Source organism: Aquarana catesbeiana, linkage group LG05, assembly GCF_042186555.1.
Source record: "Aquarana catesbeiana isolate 2022-GZ linkage group LG05, ASM4218655v1, whole genome shotgun sequence".
Lineage (NCBI taxonomy): Eukaryota > Metazoa > Chordata > Amphibia > Anura > Ranidae > Aquarana > Aquarana catesbeiana.
This window is the reverse complement of record NC_133328.1, coordinates 535,507,537-535,530,855: the sequence shown is the minus strand read 5'-3', so window position 1 is coordinate 535,530,855 and position 23,319 is coordinate 535,507,537. Positions and strand designations below refer to the sequence as shown.

The window sequence follows — 23,319 nt, the reverse complement described above, 5'->3', positions numbered from 1 at the left end:
CACACAGTGTAATGATGGTGTTCTGTACACAGGATACACACAGTGTAATGATGGTGTATTGTACACAGGATACACACAGTGTAATGATGGTGTATTATACACAGGATACACACAGTGTAATGATGGTGTTCTGTACACAGGATACACACAGTGTAATGATGGTGTATTGTACACAGGATACACAGTGTAATGATGGTGTATTGTACACAGGATACACACAGTGTAATGATGGTGTATTATACACAGGATACACACAGTGTATTGATGGTGTTCTGTACACAGGATACACACAGTGTAATGATGGTGTATTGTACACAGGATACACAGTGTAATGATGGTTTATTGTAAACAGGATACACACAGTGTAATGATGGTGTTCTGTACACAGGATACACACAGTGTAATGATGGTGTATTATACACAGGATACACACAGTGTAATGTACACAGGATACACACAGTGTAATGATGGTGTACTGTACACAGGATACACACAGTGTAATGATGGTGTACTGTACACAGGATACACACAGTGTAATGATGGTGTTCTGTACACAGGATACACACAGTGTAATGATGGTGTACTGTACACAGGATACACACAGTGTAATGATGGTGTACTGTACACAGGATACACACAGTGTAATGATGGTGTACTGTACACAGGATACACACAGTGTAATGATGGTGTTCTGTACACAGGATACACACAGTGTAATGATGGTGTATTATACACAGGATACACACAGTGTAATGATGGTGTTCTGTACACAGGATACACACAGTATAATGATGGTGTATTATACACAGGATACACACAGTGTAATGATGGTGTACTGTACACGGGATACACACAGTGTAATGATGGTGTTCTGTACACAGGATACACACAGTGTAATGATGGTGTATTATATACAGGATACACACAGTGTAATGATGGTGTTCTGTACACAGGATACACACAGTGTAATATACACAGGATACACACAGTGTAATGATGGTGTTCTGTACACAGGATACACACAGTGTAATGATGGTGTACTGTACACAGGATACACACAGTGTAATGATGGTGTATTGTACACAGGATACACACAGTGTAATGATGGTGTATTATACACAGGATACACACAGTGTAATGATGGTGTTCTGTACACAGGATACACACAGTGTAATGATGGTGTATTGTACACAGGATACACACAGTGTAATGATGGTGTATTATACACAGGATACACACAGTGTAATGATGGTGTTCTGTACACAGGATACACACAGTGTAATGATGGTGTATTGTACACAGGATACACAGTGTAATGATGGTGTATTGTACACAGGATACACACAGTGTAATGATGGTGTATTATACACAGGATACACACAGTGTATTGATGGTGTTCTGTACACAGGATACACACAGTGTAATGATGGTGTATTGTACACAGGATACACAGTGTAATGATGGTTTATTGTAAACAGGATACACACAGTGTAATGATGGTGTTCTGTACACAGGATACACACAGTGTAATGATGGTGTATTATACACAGGATACACACAGTGTAATGTACACAGGATACACACAGTGTAATGATGGTGTACTGTACACAGGATACACACAGTGTAATGATGGTGTACTGTACACAGGATACACACAGTGTAATGATGGTGTTCTGTACACAGGATACACACAGTGTAATGATGGTGTACTGTACACAGGATACACACAGTGTAATGATGGTGTACTGTACACAGGATACACACAGTGTAATGATGGTGTACTGTACACAGGATACACACAGTGTAATGATGGTGTTCTGTACACAGGATACACACAGTGTAATGGTGTATTATACACAGGATACACACAGTGTAATGATGGTGTATTATACACAGGATACACACAGTGTAATGATGGTGTACTGTACACAGGATACACACAGTGTAATGATGGTGTTCTGTACAGTGTAGTGAGGAGGAGTGTCTGTGTGGAGGAGGAAGTGACACACTCTATGGGAGGATGAGGAGGAGGAGGATGAGGAGTGGTCGGAGTTGTGTTGGTGGCGGGAGAGTGACACATGTCCTCCCGGCTGTGTACAGGTTCTTGTAGCCGGGGAGCGGAGTACGGGGGATTTTGGTGCGGTAAGTAGTTGGGGCGGAGGGTGAGCACCGTGTGTAGGAGGGACACTGTACTTCGTGTGTTGAGCACTGGTGTGAGGTATTCTGTGAAAGAGTGCGGACAGAGCCGGCTGTATACACCGTATAATATACCGGGCGGGCTGACGTGACACGGTAGAGGGGAGGGGGCGGCCAGTGTGTGATTATCCAGTGACTGGGTGGTAAATATGAGGCTTTCTTATCACCCGGTATTGTGGAATGTTAGGGATCCTCCAGAGGTCACTAGGAGTCCCCTGGGAAATGAGCCGAGGCTACATATCGGGTAAGTTACCAAAGATACCAGTGAGTTTTTCAGCTATCAGTGAGTTTAATACTGGGGCACCCTTGTCCGCAGAGCCCCGAAGTAGGGGCACCCTTATCCACAGAGCCCCAAGGTAGGGGCACCCTTATCCGCAGAGCCCCGAGGTAGGGGCACCCTTGTCCGCAGAGCCCCGAGGTAGGGGCACCCTTGTCCGCAGAGCCCCGAAGTAGGGGCACCCTTATCCACAGAGCCCCGAGGTAGGGGCACCCTTATCCACAGAGCCCCGAGGTAGGGGCACCCTTGTCCGCAGAGCCCCGTGGTAGGGGCACCCTTGTCCGCAGAGCCCCGAGGTAGGGGCACCCTTGTCCGCAGAGCCCCGAGGTAGGGGCACCCTTGTCCGCAGAGCCCCGAGGTAGGGGCACCCTTGTCCGCAGAGCCCCGAGGTAGGGGCACCCTTGTCCGCAGAGCCCCGAGGTAGGGGCACCCTTGTCCGCAGAGCGCCGAGGTAGGGGCACCCTTGTCCGCAGAGCCCCGAGGTAGGGGCACCCTTGTCCGCAGAGCCCCGAGGTAGGGGCACCCTTGTCCGCAGAGCCCCGAGGTAGGGGCACCCTTGTCCGCAGAGTCCCGAGGTAGGGGCACCCTTGTCCGCAGAGCCCCGAGGTAGGGGCACCCTTGTCCGCAGAGCCCCGAGGTAGGGGCACCCATGTCCGCAGAGCCCCGAGGTAGGGGCACCCTTGTCCGCAGAGCCCCGAGGTAGGGGCACCCTTGTCCGCAGAGCCCCGAGGTAGGGGCACCCTTGTCCGCAGAGCCCCGAGGTAGGGGCACCCTTGTCCGCAGAGCCCCGAGGTAGGGGCACCCTTGTCCGCAGAGCCCCGAGGTAGGGGCACCCTTGTCCGCAGAGCCCCGAGGTAGGGGCACCCTTGTCCGCAGAGCCCCGAGGTAGGGGCACCCTTGTCCGCAGAGCCCCGAGGTAGGGGCACCCTTGTCCGCAGAGCCCCGAGGTAGGGGCACCCTTGTCCGCAGAGCCCCGAGGTAGGGGCACCCTTGTCCGCAGAGCCCCGAGGTAGGGGCACCCGAGCTTCTCGGCAGAGCCCCGACCTAGTTGGGGGGGACCTTTTCTACTGATCACCAATGGTGAGACCTAATTCACACGGGCGTACCTACCCATGTGAAGTACAGTCTTTGCCCACACAATGCACAGATGTTCCATGCATCCGCAAGCATGAAGTCCCATTTATGTCTATTGGGATGTAGGGCAGTATGGACACAGCCACTGGACCCAAGATAACAGTTTTGCAGGCTCATGTCCCTGAACACAGTGTGCCTGCACGCAGATGCATGGATCACCTGTTCATTTCATGTAGGCAAAGACAGCCCTTTGCACAGGTGTATGGATAGGTACTCCTATTTAAATGAGGCCTGATATTTGGCCTGCATATTTGTTTTTTATTACTTATTACATTGCAGTGTTATTGTTGGAATAACCCTGGGTGTAACTAAATAGTTGACACTTCTTTCTTCCAATGCCTGCGCTGCTATCAATCTAGACCCCAGACACCGTCCGGAGCTGGTGTACTCGTTCCCGTTGCAGGAATTACAGGGCTCAGGGGCACTGCTGCAGTAAAGAAGGTTTTTCACCTCAACGCATAGAATGCATTAAGGTGTAAAATGCTGAGGGTTTAGAACCCCTTTAAAGGGTTTCTCCATGTTAAAGGATAAGTTTACCTTTTGGGAACATGTTACTCCCGTTTTTAGGGTTGAACATGTAACGTGTTCCCACTCTTAAAGCCGCTCCCTGACCCACCGCCTCTAGTCACAGCGAGCTGGGGATCTTCTCCCTGAACTTCTCTGAATGAGAGAACTACAAGTACCAATATCCTTTCAAGATGTAGGTTTGCAGCTTTCAATGAACTACCAGTGCGCTGTTGTGTGTAACTGCCTGTCTAAACAAGGTATTAAAAGACAACTTACACAGACACTTAAAATACTGGATGGGCCCCTCTGCACACTGGTATACCCTTTTAAGCAAACTGTGCAATTAAAAAAAAATAGGGATATTTAGTACACATATATTGCAATACATGTTTAACCACTTGCTTACTGGGCACTTAAACCCCCCTCCTGCCCAGACCAATTTTCAGCTTTCAGCGCTGTCGCACTTTGAATGACAATTGCGCGGTCATACAACACTGTACCCAAATGAAATTTTTATCATTCTTTTCCCACAAATAGAGCTTTCTTTTGGTGGTATTTAATCACAGCTGGGATTTGTATTTTTTGCTAAACAAACAAAAAAGATGGAAAATTTTGAAAAAAAAAAAAAAAAATCATGTTTCATAGTTTGTTATAAAATTTTGCAAACAGGTAATTTTTCTCCTTCATTGATATGCGCTGATGAGGCGGCACTGGTGGGCACTGATAGGCTGCACTGATGGGCACGTATAGGCACAGTTAAGGCGGCACGGATAGGCACAGTTAAGGCGGCACGGATAGGCACAGTTAAGGTGGCACGGATAGGCACAGTTAAGGCGGCACGGATAGGCACAGTTAAGGCGGCACTGATGGGCACAGTTAAGGCGGCACTGATGGGCAAAGTTAAGCCAGCACTGATGGGGACGGATAAGGCGCCACTGATGGGTGGCACTGATGGGTGGCACTGATGGGTGGCACTGATGGGTACCACTGATGGGTACCACTGATGGGGGGCAGTGATGGGTGGCACTGATGGGCACTGGTAGGTGACACTGATGGGCACTGATAGGTGGCACTGATGTGCAGCACTGTTGCACTGATGTGGGCGCTGATGGGTGGCACTGTGCGCACTGATGGGTGACGCTGGTGGGCACTGGTAGGCGGCACTGCTGGCTATTGCTGTGGGGGCAGATGATCGGCGCGATCGGGACTGATGTCCCTCTCACGGCCGCCGGTGATCAGTTTTTTTGAAAAATAGCTGATTACCGGCTCTGTTTACATCACATGATCAGCTGTCATTGGCTGACAGCTGATCATGTGGTAAGGGGTCGGGACCGACCCCTTACCCTGATCTGTGATCAGGCGAGTCTCATATAATAAATATCCAATTTTTTTTTTTTAAACAAATTTTTTTCCTCAGTTTAGGCCGATTCGTATTCTTCTACATATTTTTGGTAAAAAATATCGCAATAAGCGTATATTTATTGGTTTGCGCAAAAGTTATAGCGTCTAGAAAATAAGGGGATAGATTTATAGCATTTTTATTATTTTTTTTTTTACTTGTAATGGCGGCGATCTGCGTTTTTTATCGTGACTGCGATATTGCGGCGGACATATCGGACACTTTTGACACATTTTTGGGACCATTCACATTTATACAGCAATCTGTGCTATAAAAATGCATTGATTACTGTATAAATGTGACTGGCAATGAAGGGGTTAACCAGGAGGGGGCGCTGTAGGGTTAATCGTGTTGCTAGGGAGTGATGCTAACTGTGGGGGGAGGGGACTAACAAGGGGAGGAGGCCGATCGGTCTGTACTGGGAACACACCATCGTTCTCCTCCCATCTGACAGGACGTGGATCTGTGTGTTTACACACACACAGATCCACGGTCCTGCTCGGTTAGCGGCAGTCGCGGGTTCCCGGCGGACATCGCGGCCGCTGGGGGACCTGGAAGGGCCGCCATCATATGATGGCGGCCCAGGATAACAGCTGCACCGTCCCGCCATCATATGACGGTGGGTGGGCAGCAAGTGGTTAAACTGACATCATATTTGTGAGCCCAACCAAAGGGATTGTGGGATTTGTGGTTCTTTCAGATGGCTGTTCCCTTGCATGACTATACACCTGGACCACACGTCCCAAGGATCTTTGCTACCATCACAGAGATTGCTGGGAAGAGGTATAAACGAGACCAGAGACCTGCTCCACAACCTCTTCTTCATGGGCCTTGTGTGTAGATGGACCTCCCTGTGCGAGGAGAGTGAGGTCACGGCCTACCACATGGTATCCAGAATTCCTGCCTGACCAAGACGGGGGCCCAGCGCTGCAATCGGTTCGTCGGACTTCTGAATAGCATCAACTCGATAGTGCATCAACCCATGCTACGGGCTCCATATCGGGTGATCATCACAAGTGGGTCCGCAGCTACGACATCTATCCAGGAATCGCTATCTGGAAGGCACTGAATTGGCCTGGTCCTTGCCCACCTTTGCAAATCTTTCCTTGGTTGTTTACTGGGACACTGTGTACAGACAGCTTTACTTTGGGAACATTTCACTGCACCTCTATCTGAACATTTTACATGGACATTGTAGCCACAATCATCACAAGATATACTACCACTCTGTTACTAAACCTTATTGGATATAGTTAACCACTTTAAGACCGGACCTATTTTTTCAAACTTGTTTACAAGTTAAAATAATTTTTTATTTTTTTTGCTATAAAATTACTTTGAACCCCAAACATTATATATATTTTATTTCTAACACCCTAGAGCAGGGATATGCAATTAGCGGACCTCCAGCTGTTGCAAAACTACAAGTCCCATCATGCCTCTGCCTCTGGGTGTCATGCTTGTGGCTGTCAGAGTCTTGCAATGCCTCGTGGGAATTGTAGTTCTGCAACAGCTGGAGGTCCGCTAATTGTATATCCCTGCCCTAGAGAACAAAATGGCTTTTGTTGCAATACTTCTGTCACACCGTATTTGCGTCTATTTTGCGCACTTTTTTTGGTGGGGGGGAAAAAAAATTCACTTTTTTTTTTGGTGGGGAAAAAATAAGACAACAGTAAAGTTAGCCCAATTTTCTTTTTTATATAGTGAAAGATGATGTTACCTCAAGTAAATTGATACCCAACATTTCACGCTTCAAAATTGTGCCCGCTCGTGGAATGACGACAAATTTTTATCCTTAAAAATCTCTATATGCGACGTTTAAAAAATTTCTACAGGTTGCATGTTTTGAGTTACAGAAGAGGTCTAGAGCTAATTATTGCTCTCGCTCTAACGATCCTCATGTGTGGTTTGAACGCTACTCACGTATGTGTTCTCTTCTGCATGCAAGCTCTGTGGGACGGGGCGCGTTAAAACCTTTTTTTTTTTTCTTATTTTACTTTTAATTTTTACACTGTTCTTTTAAAATAAAAATTGTGTCACTTTTATTTCTATTTTATTTTTTGTAAACATCCCTTGTAATAGAAAAAAAAGCATGACAGGACCTCTTAAATATGAGATCTGGGGTCAAAAAGACCTCAGATCTCATATTTACACTAAAATGCAATTAAAAAAAGTCCCTTTTAAAGAGCTCTGGGCGAAAGTGACATTTTGGCAATTGTATGGAGCCAAGCGAGGGCCATCTTCCCCTCACTCAGCTCAAAGCCAAGCAGGGGAGAGGACGCGATCGCCTCCGCTGGCAGCTCCAGTAAACGGCAGAGGGCACTGGAGAGCGGCGGGGGGGCCCCTCTCCCACCACCGATAAAAGTGATCTTGTGGCGAATCTGCCGCAGAGACCACTTTTATCTGAAAGCGCACTGCTTGCGAAAGAAGTGGATACCGGGGTTATGGCAGCTAGCTATATATATAATGTATAATGACGGCAGGCAATCCGTAAGTGGTTAATGAGCTCCGACTGCCGGTAAAGACCATCAGATCTGCAACGGGGACATTCTGTCATTGCTGCTTAAAGGGCCCACATTCCATCCATGTTTAGCTTCATCTCTCATTAGGAACAAACGTTAAACAAGCCGGCCTGGGTTTCTCTTTTAGAAGTATTGTCAGAATTGATGCTTAGCTTTTACTTATGCCTTTCAGGTTATGTTCAAGTGTTACTCCATTGTACATATGTGTATATAGTATTCTGTGTTTGCCAACAGTCTTAACTGGCATTTCTTGTGGAATCCTTCTACTGAGTTTGTGCTGTTATTCAAAGCTTCCTCTTTTACAACAATATCTTCGCTAAACTATTCCAGTAAATGTTAATAGAATATAAACTCATTGAGTGGTTGTCTCATTACTTATGCTGGCCATACACTATACGAAAAATCGGCCGAAATTCAATCATTTAGACAGTTTGTTCGTTTTTCGGCCAGTTAATGGGCACAAAATCGATAATCGTTGGCATATTTTTGAGCCGAAAAAACAAAGGACAAGTTTGGAAATTTTCTGCCAAACGAATGATAAATTGAAAGGTTAATGTGTTTCCCATTCTAAGGCCCCTTTCACACTGGGGCGGTTTGCAGGCGCTATTGCGCTAATAATAGCGCCTGCAAACCGACCCTAAAGTGCTGCTGCTTTCATTCCAGTGTGAAAGCCCCGAGGGCTTTCACACTGGAGCGATGCGCTGGCAGGACGGTAAAAAAAGTCCTGCTAGCAGCATCTTCGGAGCGGTGAAGGAGCGGAGTGTATACCGCTCCTGCCCATTGAAATCAATGGGACAGCGCGGCTATACCGCCGGCAAAGCGCCTCCGCAGAGGCGCTTTGCGGTGGTTTTTAACCATTTCTCGGCCACTAGCGGGGGGTAAAACCGCCCCGCTAGCGGCCGCATACCAAAGGTAAATCGCCGCTTACAATAGTGGCGCTTTACCGCCGACGCCCGCCCCAGTGTGAAAGGGCCCTAACTGTTTGTTTGCACTAGTTATATGTAAAAAAAAAAAAACTAACAAAAAATTGATTCATTTATGTCCAGGGAACAATTTATCGGTCATTACATGATGGCACTATTGCTCTCACGGCCGAATGTTAGTTTTTTTAAAATGGGTTCGGCAGATTTTTCGTATAGTGTATGGCCAGTATTAAAGGTGTTTCAATGATGTCTGAATCCAGAGTGTCAGGTGGGTTGTAATGTTTGCAGGCTCATAGCGATTCAGAGTTTGCTTGAAAGGGTATAGCAGTGTGCAGAGGGTCCATCCAGTATTTTTGGTGTTAATGTGGTCCGGCCCTTTTAGCACCTGGTAGATTATATGCATGTACAAGCTATTGGGATCTGAGCACTGGTATATCTTGTTTCCAACTTGCACATACAGTCTGCAGGAGTCCCACATTGCACCTGCAATATATGCTGGTCGTGGGTGCAATGCTTTGTGGGCTTCTAGTAAAATAAATAAATGCACATTTTTTTACCTGCAAAAAGATGTGCATTTTTTTTTTTTTAATATTTTTTACTAAGGTGAATCCTTTGAGTTGAGAGAGGATGATATAAGGAATGATCAGATTTGTTGCTGGTGCAGGGTGTTTTGGGAAGGAAGGGGTATGTGTAAGAGACGGGAAACCTGTAGAGTCGATGATGGGCTGTTTGAATGTAACGACTCGTGGAACGATTACCTGCAGTTAGGGGCAAATGTTGGCCCTGGACACAGACCGTTCTAGGGCCACAGCTGGTCATACTCACCACAGAAATACGATAATCTGGCTGATGTATGGCCCTAACCAGCCGTTTGCATCATCCCCTATCTACACCTAGTTTGTAATTAGAGAGATGTTGGAAAAACAGGTGAATTGTGGCGCATATGTATAAAGCAGTGGATGTGACATTCGCCAAACATTCACTGCATGTAAATCATCCTGGTGCATGTGTTTTAAGTTATTTAGTGAGTGTCACATTATGTGGCTTTAGAGAGTCGAATGCATCTCTGGCTACAAGACTGCAAATACTGGCAGCAGTAACATTGTTTTCTAGGTCCCTTTTATTGTCTTGTATGTAAACTTTATGTTCTTTTACAGAGAATATGTGGAAGTGAACCATGACCTCATTAGAACAATTTTCATATCAAGAGAAAAACCTGAAGGAACTGGAGAAACACATAGTCTGCCGGGATTCCCAGTTATCAACACTGCTGGCGATATTTGGAGAGGTGATTGTCGTGTTTCTGTGCTTTCTTTTCTTTTCAACTTATCTTAAAGTATAACTAAAGGCAAAACTTTTTTTTTTTAGTTTTGGACAGCGTTGGAGAGGAATAAGATCACCTGTCAGTTTTTATTGTTGTCTGTGTCCCCATTAAGGACATTCGTTCTCTTTATTTGTCCTGTTTACCGTTATCATTGAAAGAGAAAGTAAAAGAAAAATCACAAATTTGGGGTTTTCCCCAGAAAAGTAATAGAGGGTAGAAAGCTTTCAATAGGGACACTAGTTCTGGTGACCTGGGGGTCCCCAAGGAATTCCCTTAAAGTGGAGGTCCACCCTGAAAAAAAAAATTGCACAAAAAAATACCTAAAAAAATGGAAAAAAAAAACACCTTTTTTTACTTACGTGAAATGGCTGTTGCTAGGCAGTCTTCCTAATCTGCCTCTTCCTATGCCGCGGTGATGTTGTCTCTTCTCCCCGCGTTGTCTTCTGGGGAATGGGGCGCGGTGTGTTATGGGAACTGTGTCTGTCCCACAACACATCGCGTCCCATCCACAAAGCGCTGCGCGACTGGCGCATGCGCAGTAGGAAACGGGCAGTGAAGCCGTAAGGCTCCACTGCCTGTTTCCCTTAGTTAGGATGGCGGTGCCGGGACCCGAGGGACGGGTCGGCCTCGGGCGGCCGAAGTCGCGGGCACCCAGGACAGGTAAGTACTTATTTAAAGTCAGCAGCTACAGTGTTTGTAGCTGCTGACTTTTAATTTTTTTTTTACGGCTGGAATCCCGCTTTAAATTGTAGGGATTTCCTATTATTTCCTGCTTGGCTATGGGACAGTAAGTGAAGGGAAATCTCAATGGGACACAGGTGGTGAAAAAGCCAATCGTTCATGCCAGGGGACCGCAAACACCCGCTGACAAAGGGGGAGCCGAGGGGACCCGAGATCACCTATTATTTCCTGCGGCAGCACACTGTTTCTTCTCCCACTGCCATGACCAAGATGGCACCGCCACATGTTACCGCGGCGAGCACTGCTGCCGCTACTACCAGCAGAAAAGGTACATAGGCAGGGGCTGCAGCGGTAGGAGACTCGCAATCACTTGAGGATAGGCTGCTCTCCGCTATACTGTCACTGGCTATCCCGCAATCGGACATGCAGCCAGACCCGGAACACACACAGGGGACAGGCAATCGCGCAGAGGGGTCTCTCCGGGATATAGTAGCGGGTCTGCCCACCAAGTAGGATCTCCAGGCCATGGCAGCCTCAACTGTGAATGTCCTCACGTGGGAGCTCCATGATCTCCGCCAGCAGGTTGACACCATGGAGGAGAGGGTGGTGGTCTTAGAATCCTCCACCACCACAGATGGCCGCATCACTACCCTGGAGACAGAGCACCAGGCCTTCCGCCGCCATCTTGTCGAGGTCCAGTTGTGGCTGGGCGATAGAGAAAACGAGAGCAGGAGAAACAGCCTGCGCCTCCGGCATTCCTGAGGCCACTATGGGTCCAGACCCCTGGGCCACAGTGGTAGCTATTTTAAACCAGGTACTGGGCAGGCCCCCTACCTCTGAGCTATAGCTAGACAGGGTCCATCGTGTACCGGGCCCCAGGGCGCCTCCCTTATCCTCGCAGTGCCCTGCTACCCTGGATAAGCCATGAGATGTTCTATGCAGGGTTCACTTTTTCACCATTAAAGAGGAGATCCTACTCCTGGTCTGGGCGAAAGGCCCATTTGACTTTGATGGAGCCCTCATACGGATCTACCCCGATATCTCCAGGCAAACACGGGTTTTGCGAGGGCTTCTGCGGCCTCTCCGCGCACTGGATCAACTTCCAGACCTCTTTGGCTTTCTAGACAAGCCTGCTGTCAGTGTCCCCAACTGGTATGATTACCTACTCACTCAGGAGGCGCTCGGCTCACCTTTGCCCAGACCGCAACGGATCAGACGACCCCCGCTCTTGTGCCCCTAGTCACGAGGCCTCCAGATCCCATCCAACTTCCTCAGAGGCTTGATTTCTTTTACTTCGGTAGCTGGTATGACTCTACAGCAGCTGTCCTGGTGAGGCCCACCACACTAGGTTCCTGTTGCCCCAGGCGTACTTTGGCTCTTTAGCCCGCACCGATCTGTACCTCCATCAGCCGTTCCTGGCTCAACTACACAATAGCAAAGGTGGACCCTTCAATATGGGGGAGGGGGGTTTTCTCTGTGATATTGGTAACTTTTATTCACTGCTCTTGGCCTATGGGCACAATAAGAATTGTTTTGTATTGACTTACATGTTGCTCTCCCATGCCCGCCATCCTCTTGTATTGCGGATGGGGAGACACGAGGGCAAACGACAGGGTCAATGGACAGGCTCCATGCCACATTACCTCAACCCTCCGCCGCCCCCCCCCCCCCCCCCCCCCCCCCCCCCCAGCCAAAACTGGCTGTTAATATGCTGGCACCATGTGGCGTTTCCTGATGGGGACTCTTCATCCTGAACTTGCCACACATTTTCTAACCCCCTGCATACCCTGGTTATTGCTCTTTATTTGATGAAGGGGTGATGGGGCCTGTCCAGTAGATGTGTCTCCTTAATCAGGGTGCTGCTATGGAGGGTTCCTGGGCCTGTGTTTGAATCCTTGTCTGTGGTACATATCCATGTATGCTTTTTGACCCTCTGTTCTGGGGCATAGTGAAGAAGCCCTGCGCATACTCTGTTGTTAAATACCTGGGCCCACTCGGAGCCTTCTCGATCTATAGGTCTCCCCCAGTGCACCATCACAGCACGGTCCCAGATGTTGGTCCTCTGTTACCTGGTTCCTATTTTTGATCTTTGTTTTTGTTACATTTTTAGTTTGGCTGGCTTTCTCATTGCCTATCATATGTTTCTCTTTGCTTCCATCCCATGCATCTCCAACTATCTTGTTTTTGCTGTTGACCAGTTGCTGTTCACTTTGAGCAACCTCTAACGCTCCAACCACCCCCAATTAGGGCGGACCCCGGTGAAGGCTTTACTTGTGCTTTTACCAGGGTCCTCAGCTTAACTACATTGTAGACAGACTATTCCCTCCCCCACCTCCCTCTGTCCCCGCCTTTCCTTGCCTTCTCTCCTGTCTTCTCTGTATCTTTGTCCTCCCCACTCCCTGCCGCTCGCCTGGGGGGGATCCCTTGGCTGGGGTTTTTCCCCCACACCTTGCTCGCAGACCAAAGGGCAATATGGGTCTCCTTAAGGTCACCTCCCTCAACGTGCGTGGTCTTAGCACTCTCAGCTGTTGGCTGATTTGCACAGATGTAAAACACAAATTGCTTTTTTGCAGGAAACACATTTCCGTGGTGATCGAATCCCTAAACTGACTAATGGGGCCTTCCCGACAGCATATCAGTGTTTCTCCCATCTCTAAATCTAAGGGGGTTAGCATCCTGATGGCTAAATCGTTCCCCTGGACTTTAGAGGCACAACAAACAGATGCCCGGGGCCGCTTCCTTCTTCTGAAAAGAAGGGTGTTAGACATGCGGTTCACCTTTGCCAACATCTATTTCCCAAATGTGGACCATCCGCAGTTCTTGCGGAAGCTCCTTCCTGAGTTGCCGGAGTTCGAGGGTTTGCTCGTTTTTGGCGGGGGACCTCAACTTTACTATGGATTCAACTCTAGATGTCTCGCGTGGCTCCTCCCATCTCTCTTATTCTTGCCTAAAGGCGGATCTGCATACTCTACATCTGATTGACCCCTGGTTGTTACACCCTCAAGATCGAGACTATTCCTCCTTCTCTCAGGTTCATCTACTTGCGACTAGACTATCTCTTGCTGACGCATAAAGATTAGCTCAGAGTAGTGTCCTCCTGTATTGACGTCCTATCTTTTTCAGACCATGCACCGATCCATCTGACGCTTCAGCTGGGTCCAGTGACCTGGACCCCTCAGTCTTGGAGGCTGAATGAGGCCCTGCTCCAGTCAGAGGAGACCTGTTCTGAGCTACTGACCACATTGCGGGATTTCTTCTCCATTAATGAAGCATCAGTCTCCAATCCCTTGGTGTAAACACAATACATCCCAAACAGGAAGGGACAAAAAAAAAGTTGGGGCTTATCGAGTAACAGTAAACACTAGTGTGATAGTAGCAAAACAATTATTTATTGATATAATATAAAACATGAAGGTAAATGGGAGTGGCAGGTACTAGACTAACCCAAATCATGTGATGGCAAGCCACAATGGACTAGCCAAAAACATACACAGACATGTGGGACATAGGTAACATAAAACAAGTTAAACAAAACGTACGCCGCTACTACGTCAAGACGAAGCTACGCATCAGCATTGTGAAACGCATTGCCATCACTTCTGTCCAGATGCCACGCTACGGCAACATCCCCCATGGTTTTTGTGAACCCGCTGTCAGAGCGATGGGTCACGATCGCCTGTTCAAGATGGATGGGAGATAGCAGGGGAGTTTATCTCCCTATGGATTGACTCCAGTCTTTGAAAGAGTAACAGTGGAAGCAGGATTCCCTATTCCATGCAGCATTGTGCCTCCATATGATACTTGAATGGAAGGTCCCTCCATACACTAGGAGACATAGGCAAAGCAGAGCTGCGCTGCCTGGGAGGATGAATTGCGCTGACTGATCCTACAAACCGTTATTAGGACTGTTAATGTATGGCTCATGCAATACATCAGTATCACTCCTGCACTGCCACTCTTGAATGCCCACTAATCAAAGTCAAAGCCTATAGTGCACTTATAACCAGCATATTTCCATAATCTGGTAGTACTCAAGTTTATATTGAAGCCTGAATTTTTGATGGATACATTTTCTCTTTTGAGAATCTTCTTGTTATGGCAGCACTGACTTTATAACCGCTCTACCATCTATTTTCTCCTACATACAGTAATGACTGAATTTTACAATCCCCTTCTCTCCTCCGTCCCCCACCCACACTTTCCCATGGCTCGAGCCCCCAGGGGGTTATTGTCAGTCTGCTTTATTCATAGCTGCTGCTAAATACTTGGTATATCTGAGTGAGCACCACTGAGACCGATTTACCTGGCATACGGACGTTTTGTTTAACTTGTTTTATGTTGTCTATGCCCCACATGTCTGTGTATGTTTTTGGCTAGTCCATTGTGGCTTGCCATCACATGATTTGGGTTAGTCTAGTACCTGCCACTCCTATTTACCGTACCTTCATGTTTTATATTCTATCAATAAATAATTGTTTTGATACTATCACACTAGTGTTTACTGTTACTCGATAAGCCCCAACTTTTTCTTGCCCCCTCCTGTTTGGGATGTATTGTGTTTACAGTTACTTTAGGGGCTGAATGACAGACACCATTATATTTATTTAAAACCTGTTAATTCAAGCCTCTCTCTAATACATGTTTAACTCCAATCACTTGGTGGTCTGAGAGGCACATAAGATAGTAGTTCGGGACGCGCTGATCAGAATCGGAGCCCCCCTTTAAAAGGGAGAGAACCCGTTGCACGGAAGAACTCCTCGCTCAGATGCGCAGCCTGGAGAACTCACATAAGGCCTGCCTTGCCCGTTTAACCTATCGGGATCTCCTTAGAGTTTGCGAGGAACGCCGCTCGCTCTTGTTCCACAAAACTAAGCAAAAACTGGCATGGGCACACCTTACCATGTATGACTTTTCAAACAAACCCGGCACACTGTTGGCTCAGGCATTGCAAGGTCCAGGAAAACTTACAATTCCCATATTATGGGCTCTTCTGGGCAAAGGTTAAATACATCTTCCGACATGGCAGCGGAGTTCCGTTCCTTCTACGAAGGCCTTTATAATTTGGACAGTTCCTCCACTACTAACCCCCCTCCTGGTGGCGGATTCACCCCACAGTCATATCTTGCCTCATCTGGCATGGCATCACTCCCTTCAGCAATCCAAGAGGAGCTGGAAGAGCCTATCACAGCTGAGGACCTGGGGGTGGCCCTGGCCGAAGAAGGCCCCTGGCCCAGATGGTCTTACCTCGACCTATTACAAAGTCATCTTTGAGAAGTTATCACGACCCCTGATCTCTGCCCTTAAATCTATCACGGAGGGGGAATCCTTTCCGGTAGATACTTTGAGAGCTTATATCTCCCTTATCCCGAAGGAGGGGAAAGACACATTACGATGCTGGAATTATCGTCCTATAGCACTCCTAAACACTGATCTGAAACTATTTACAAAAATTTTGGCAAACAGGTTGCTCTCGCATATCTCGAGTCTCATCCATAGAGATCAAGCAGGCTTTGTACCCTACGAAAGCTTTGCGACAATACCATTCGGGTGATGAACCTGATTCATGAAGCCCGGTCATCGAATCAGCCCCTTCTCTTTCTGTCTACCGACGCGGAGAAGGCCTTTGGTCGCGTTGACTAGACCTTCATGCGTGTGACCCTAGAGCACATTGGCCTCTGATCCTCCATGCTGAGCTGGATACTATGCATCTATTCTCATCCCACCGCCACGGTCAAGGTTAATGAGACTAGGCCAGACTTTTTCAAAATTCTCAATGGCACGCGGCAGGGCTGCCCCTTGTCACCTCTGATATTCATACTCCCTCTGGAGCCCTTTCTGTGCAAAATTAGGGCAGACTCTAGCATCACTGACTACCAAAAATCCTCGGAGACCCACAAGGTGGCCGCTTTTGTGGACGACTTAATTTTTTTCCCTGATGGAACCGCCTACCTCTCTCCCGACATTGCTCCAGTCTCTGCAGAAGTATAGTGCCCTCTCTCTAGTCCAAATCAACCTGTCCAAATCCTCCATTCTTAACATTACAGTGGGCAAGAACACACTCTCAAATGCCTGCGCTCTGCGTTCCCCTTGCATTGGGCTACTGACTCTATTCACTACTTGGAAGTGGACAATACTTCCGACCCCTCTAACCTGTATAAGACGAACTTCGCCCCGCTACTTATCTGTCTTCGAACAGACCTCCTTCATTGACGCTCATGTTAACGTGGTTTGGCCGCTGCAATGCCCTGAAGATTTCCATGTTGCCTAGGGTACTTTACCTGCTGCAGGCTCTACCTATCCACCTTCCACTGGTATTCTCCAAGCGGGTAGACTATGTTCCGTGGCTTTGTCTGGTCCCACCGCAGGCCACGCATTAGGCTTCAACTTCTCCATCTTGCGAAGCATAGTGGAGGGGTGGGTCTCTGTGAGAGCCTATTACAGAGCGGCCCATATCACCAGGTTGGTGGACTTGCATTGCCACGTAGAGACAAAACTATGGGTGGCCATGGAAATGGAAGACTCTTAACGACACAGCCAAGAGCTGGCCATGGATCACCTCGTCTCTGCCAAAAAACCTCATTGACCGCCCTACACTGGGCAGTACGCTATTGGTGGCCAGAGATGCCTTTCAACATTCCTTAGTGGCACCACTACCCTCCCCTATGGTGCTTTTTTTGGGCAATCCGGAATTCCCACCTGGCCTTCAGAATCCTCAATTTAGGCGACTGGCTGTGTGCGGCCGGCTCCATCTATGTGACTTTGTGGGACTCGTCGGGCTTAGCTGGCCATCGGGACGCCTTGTCTCCCGATGTACTGTAAGTTTTATTTTGCTGCTTAGTTTTGGGTCTCTTTCATGTAACTGATGGAATGCCCTCCCGGCTCTATGCACCGACAATATTTTTTATACATGCTGTGTTTTCATTCATGCCATCCATACTGTGTAATGCCGGAACAGTTGATGTGTTGAACACATTATGTGACCCTTCCTGCTATCTGATTTTTTTAGATGTCATTGTTAACTACTTTGGCTGTGAAATGCACTTTCTATGAAAATAAAGGAATTAAAAAAAAAAAAAAAATATATATATATATATATATATATATATATATATATATATATATATATATATATATATATATATATATATACTGACAGGTCTGCGAATAATGTGCGTTTATTGTTTTTTTGTAAAAAGGTGAACTTAATCCTTTAAGAAAGTTTTAATTCGATTTTCTAATCATTAATAGGGTCAGATCAGTGTTCATTGTTGACTGCAGTGAGGAGACAGTTTGAAGGAGCATGATGATTTTTTTTTTTTTTTTTTTTCAAAGGAACACATTTCTGATGGTGAATGTGATTTTTGTTTCTTTAACCGATTGCTGACCCGCCACAGTTCATATACTGCAGCTGGGTGGCAGCTACACCGCTTGATGAGCTCCCACTGCTGTCAAATCACAGGGGAGTAAGCGGTGACGCCCAAAATCCAGGAACAGGCAGAAATGTACCAGTACGTCGTGATTTGACAACAGTGGGAGTTCATCAACCAATCCCAGCAAATGATTCATAGCCGGGACCTGCTGATCATCTGTGTCAAATTACAGCATAGAGCCCTGTGTTGATAAACCAACACAGGGCTCTATACAGAGGGAATTATCGATTTTTGTTTCTTTTCCCTGCTATGTAGTAAAAAGCAGCACACAGTGCACACATTAACACTTGTTAGGCACACAATTAACTACTTGATTCCCCTTAGATGTTAACCCCTTCCCAGTCATTGTCATTAGTACAGTGACTGTATATTCTTATCAGTGATCACTGTATTGGTGTCACTGGATGTCAGTATCAGTTCCCAGAAAGTGTCCGATTTCACAGTCCCACTATAAGTCTAAGATCGTCGCCATTACTAGTATAAAAAATAAAACTGCAGTATATATGCCATAGTTTGTAGATGCTGTAACTTTCACGCAAACTAATTAATATAAACTTATGATATTTTATTATTTTTTTTTTTTACCAAAGACCTGTAGCGGAATACATTTTGGTCAAAGTTTATGAGGTCGTTTTGATTATTATTTTTTTTTTTAATTTCCAGTCTTCTTTTTTTTTCATTTATATGTTAAAAAAAAAAGTGGTGATCAAACACCACTCAAAGCTCTATTTTGTGTGAAAAAAAAAATTATATAAATTGTTTTTGTTTGGGTACGGTGTTGCATGACCGCGCAATTGCCAGTTAAAGTAGCGCAATGCCGAATCGCCAGAAATGGCCTGGTCATAAAGGGGGTAAAATTTCCTTGAGCTGAAGTGGGTAAAGTCTATTCATTCCAATATCAAGTGTTAAAGTGAACAAAACTTTGAAGTACTTTGGAATGACATTTGTCAAGTCATCGAATGTACTGAGAATTTTCATATGGATGTTTATATGAAAAGCTACTAGTACGGTCAGCTTATAACTAGCCATACACTGCTCCATTTCTCATCTATGTTTAATAGTGTTGTTGGAGGAATTATTCATACAGGCTGTTGTATTCAGAAAGCTGTGGCACCTACAGTTGTCTGAATACTTAAACAGTTACTACATTCAGCCGACACTTTTCTATCCAGTTCATTCATTTGACATTTTTTGAGGTGGAAGCTGCTTGTAGGACCACCCAAAGCTTGGATTTCACCAATTCAGTAGGAATCAGCCAAAATTAGATGGCACACTGCTACTTGACCGTGCCTGGTCTAGTCCTGTAATACAAGATAGATATAGATATAGATAGATAGATAGATAGATAGATATATATATATATATATATATATATATATATATATATATATATATATATATATAATACATATTATCTCAACGTGAGTACTCCCCTCACGTTTTTGTAAATATTTTATTGTATCCATGTGATGACACTGCTACAATGTAAAGTAGTGAGTGTACAGCTTGTATAACAGTGTAAATTTGCCATCCCCTCAAAATAGCACACAGCCATTAATGTCTAAACCGCTGGCAACAAAAGTGAGTACACCCCTAAGTGAAAATGTCCAAATTGGGCCCAAAGTGTCAATATATGTATGGCTACCTTTATTTTCCAACACTGACTTAACCCTCTTGGGCATGGAGTTCACCAGAGCTTCGCAGGTTGCCACTGGAGTCCTCTTCCACTCAATGACGACATCACGGAGCTGGTGGATGTTGGAGACCTTGCGCTCCTCCACCTTCCATTCCAGATGCGCAATAGGGTTTAGGTCTGGGGACATGCTTGGCCGGTCCATCACCTTTACCCTCAGCTTCTTTAGCAAGGCAGTGGTCATCTTGGAGGTGTGTTTGGGGTCATTATCATGTTGGAATACTGCCCTGCGGCCCAGTCTCTGAAGAGAGGAGATCATGCTCTGCTTCAATATATCACAGTACATGTTGGCATTCATGGTTCCCTCAATGAACTGTAGTTCCCCAGTGCCAGCAGCATTCATGCAGCCCCAGACCATGACCACCACCATGCTTGACTGTAGGCAAGACACACTTGTCTTTGTACTGCTCTCCCAGTTGCTGCCACACACGCTTGACACCATCTGAACCAAATATGTTTATCTTGGTCTCATCGGACCACAGGACATGGTTCCAGTAATCCATGTCCTTAGTCTTCTTGTCTTCAGCAAACTGTTTGCGGACTTTCTTGTGCATCATCTTTAGAAGAGGCTTCCTTCTGTGACGACAGCCATGCAGACCAATTTGATGCAGTGTGCGGTGTATGGCCTGAGCACTGACAGGCTGACCCCCCCCACCCCTTCAACCTCTGCAGCAATGCTGGCAGTACTCATACGTCTATTTCCCAAAGACAACCTCCAGATATGATGCTGAGCACGTCCACTCAACTTCTTTTGTCGGCCATGGCGAGGCCTGTTCTGAGTGGAACCTGTCCTCTTAAACCGCTGTATAGTCTTGCCCACCGTGCTGCAGCTCAGTTTCAGGGTCTTGGCAATCTTCTTATAGCCTAGGCCATCTTTATGTAGAGCAACAGTTCTTTTTTTCTGTTCCTCAGAGAGTTCTTTGCCATGAGGTGCCATGTTGAACTGCCAGTGACCAGTATGAGAGAGTGAGAGCGATAACATCAAATTTAACACACCTGCTCCCCATTCACACCTTGGACCTTGTAATACTAAGGAGTCACATGATAGTGTGGAGGGAAAATGGCTAATTGGTCCCAGTTTGGATATTTTCACTTAAGGGTGTACTCACTTTTGTTGCCAGCGGTTTAGACCTGAATGGCTGTGTGTTGTTCTTTTGAGGGGACAGCAAATTTACACTGTTATATAAGCTGTACACTCATTACTTTACATTGTAGCAAAGTGTAATTTCTTCAGTGTTGTAACATGAAAAGATATAATAAAATAATTATAAAAGTGTGAGGGGTGTACTCACGTGTGTGTGTGTGTGTGTACACACAAAATTATTGAACTGTTCCCATGCAATGAGGTGCTACAGAGAATAGAAAAAGTGTCAGCAATGGTATACAATACCTGTGGTGCACAGATCAGATGGAAAATGAGGCACCAGAATTCGGTCATTCTCTGTCTAATCCAACCCTTTTCTCAGCTGTAGACTTCTCAAGATCATTGGCCTGGGGGTCTCATTTTCTACCTGATCTGTAAGTCACTGCCTATTAAATGTATTACAAATTGTAGTGTATAGCTTTTGATTGCGAGCTTGGAGTTTTTCAATGCTTCTGGAGGCCGAATGGTAGGAATATGAAGCAAAGGTATTCGTTTGGAAATAAGTAAATCTGTTGCCTTTCCTGAGCAAGGCACAGGTTCACTTTATTTGGATGCACTGCCTTATAACACTGAATATGTTTGTCTTCATCTACAGCCCTTCCCTTAACTCGCCTCTGAAATGTCTTATAGTCAATAAATTGTAAATTCATTTCAGCGTCCTCATCTAAGCTTTCCATCCATCTTCATCTACGGTCACACCGGCAGCGGGAAAACCTACATTGTGAAGTCAGTGCTGAGCACTCTAGAGGTAAGACTAAAACGCCCACAGCATTGTGATCTCTAGTACGTGTGTGTGTGTGGACAATTTAAAGAAAATCTGTACTGTGAGAAGTACGGGGGCTGTCATCGCTAGCTTCCTTCTGAAAATGTTAAAGCGTTATTAAACCCAAAACCAAAAATATATTGCAACTTACCAATCCATTCGATATGGTGGCTGTATGTGTTTGTTTTTTTGTTTTTTTTTTTGTTTTTTTTTTAGGCTTTTTTCCTTCTGTTTTTTTACCCGGTAGTCTGGCCAATAACACGCCACCTATATTGGAGTGCTTCCACTCTGGATGAATGAGCACAAGGGGCATGTTTGGACAGCAGCATTGTTAATCTTGGGGGAGGGGAGTGTTAGATGTACTAGCAGATGTAGATACACTAACAATTTGAAGCAAAACTCCAGTTAACACTTTATAAGCAGTTACATCATTTAGTTTTTTTTTTTACTTCTTGAGGAAAGGTTTTACATGAATAAAAGCTGATCATTGTAAGCACACATGTCAGTGGTAAATGATTTATTTGTCCCATCTCTTGCAGATGTATCAGTTTACAGGCATGAGATAAAAACCATTTAACACTAGCAGAGGGGGTGTTTACAATGATCAACTTTTTATTATTAATGCAAATCCTTTTTCCTAAAAGGAAAACAATGTTTGCTGTGACTCCTTATAAAGTGTGAACTAGAGTTTTGCTTCAGTTAGTGTATCTAATTCTGCTAGTTCATCTAACAATATATATTCTATACCGTAAGAGATATCAATACTACATTGTTATTGGGGCTCCAGTGTTGCAGAATTTCTTGAGCTTAAGGCAGTTCCAATCATGTAAATGCCACCAGAACTATAAAGGTAAGAAATGGGGTTGTGACCTGTCCACTTGATTTTTATGAGAATGCACCAACGTGCCTCCATCCCAATAATTACAGAGAAAGCAGAGAATGGAAGCGGGACTTTATGTGAGGCAAGTTGGTGAATGTATACAAATTGAAAAAAATGTCAAAATGAAATATCAGAGGCAAATCTTATATAGGATGAGGTTATTCAAAAGAAATATTGCAGGGTAATACTGGTATAAAATTTAATAACAGATCTTGAAACCAGGTACAATCGTGAGTGAACACGTAATAAATCACCATGAAGCATATTGTAAACAGTATATAAACAGACATAATTCAATTATTGATTATACAGTTGCAGAGAAAAATACATTTTACTGTAAAATATTATGTGCATCATAGGTTGTTAACTCTACGTGTTTCTTGGCTTGTAACCAATCGTCAGGAGTCATGATGCAATTGAGCTGCATTGAAACAATAACCGTATAT

At 45.7% G+C, this 23,319-nt stretch overlaps 1 protein-coding gene across 1 annotated transcript in view; it reads left to right on the top strand.

Moving 5' to 3' along the window:
* Positions 1-2,002: 2,002 nt before the first annotated feature.
* ORC5 (origin recognition complex subunit 5) overlaps positions 2,003-23,319 on the top strand; it is an 82,643-nt gene continuing 61,326 nt past the window's right edge. Inside the window, exons 1-3 of the mRNA XM_073631782.1 lie at positions 2,003-2,142; positions 10,116-10,246; positions 21,886-21,978. Coding sequence (XP_073487883.1) covers positions 10,136-10,246; positions 21,886-21,978 — 204 coding nt within the window. The 5' untranslated portion in view covers positions 2,003-2,142; positions 10,116-10,135. The remainder of the gene's footprint in view (positions 2,143-10,115; positions 10,247-21,885; positions 21,979-23,319) is intronic.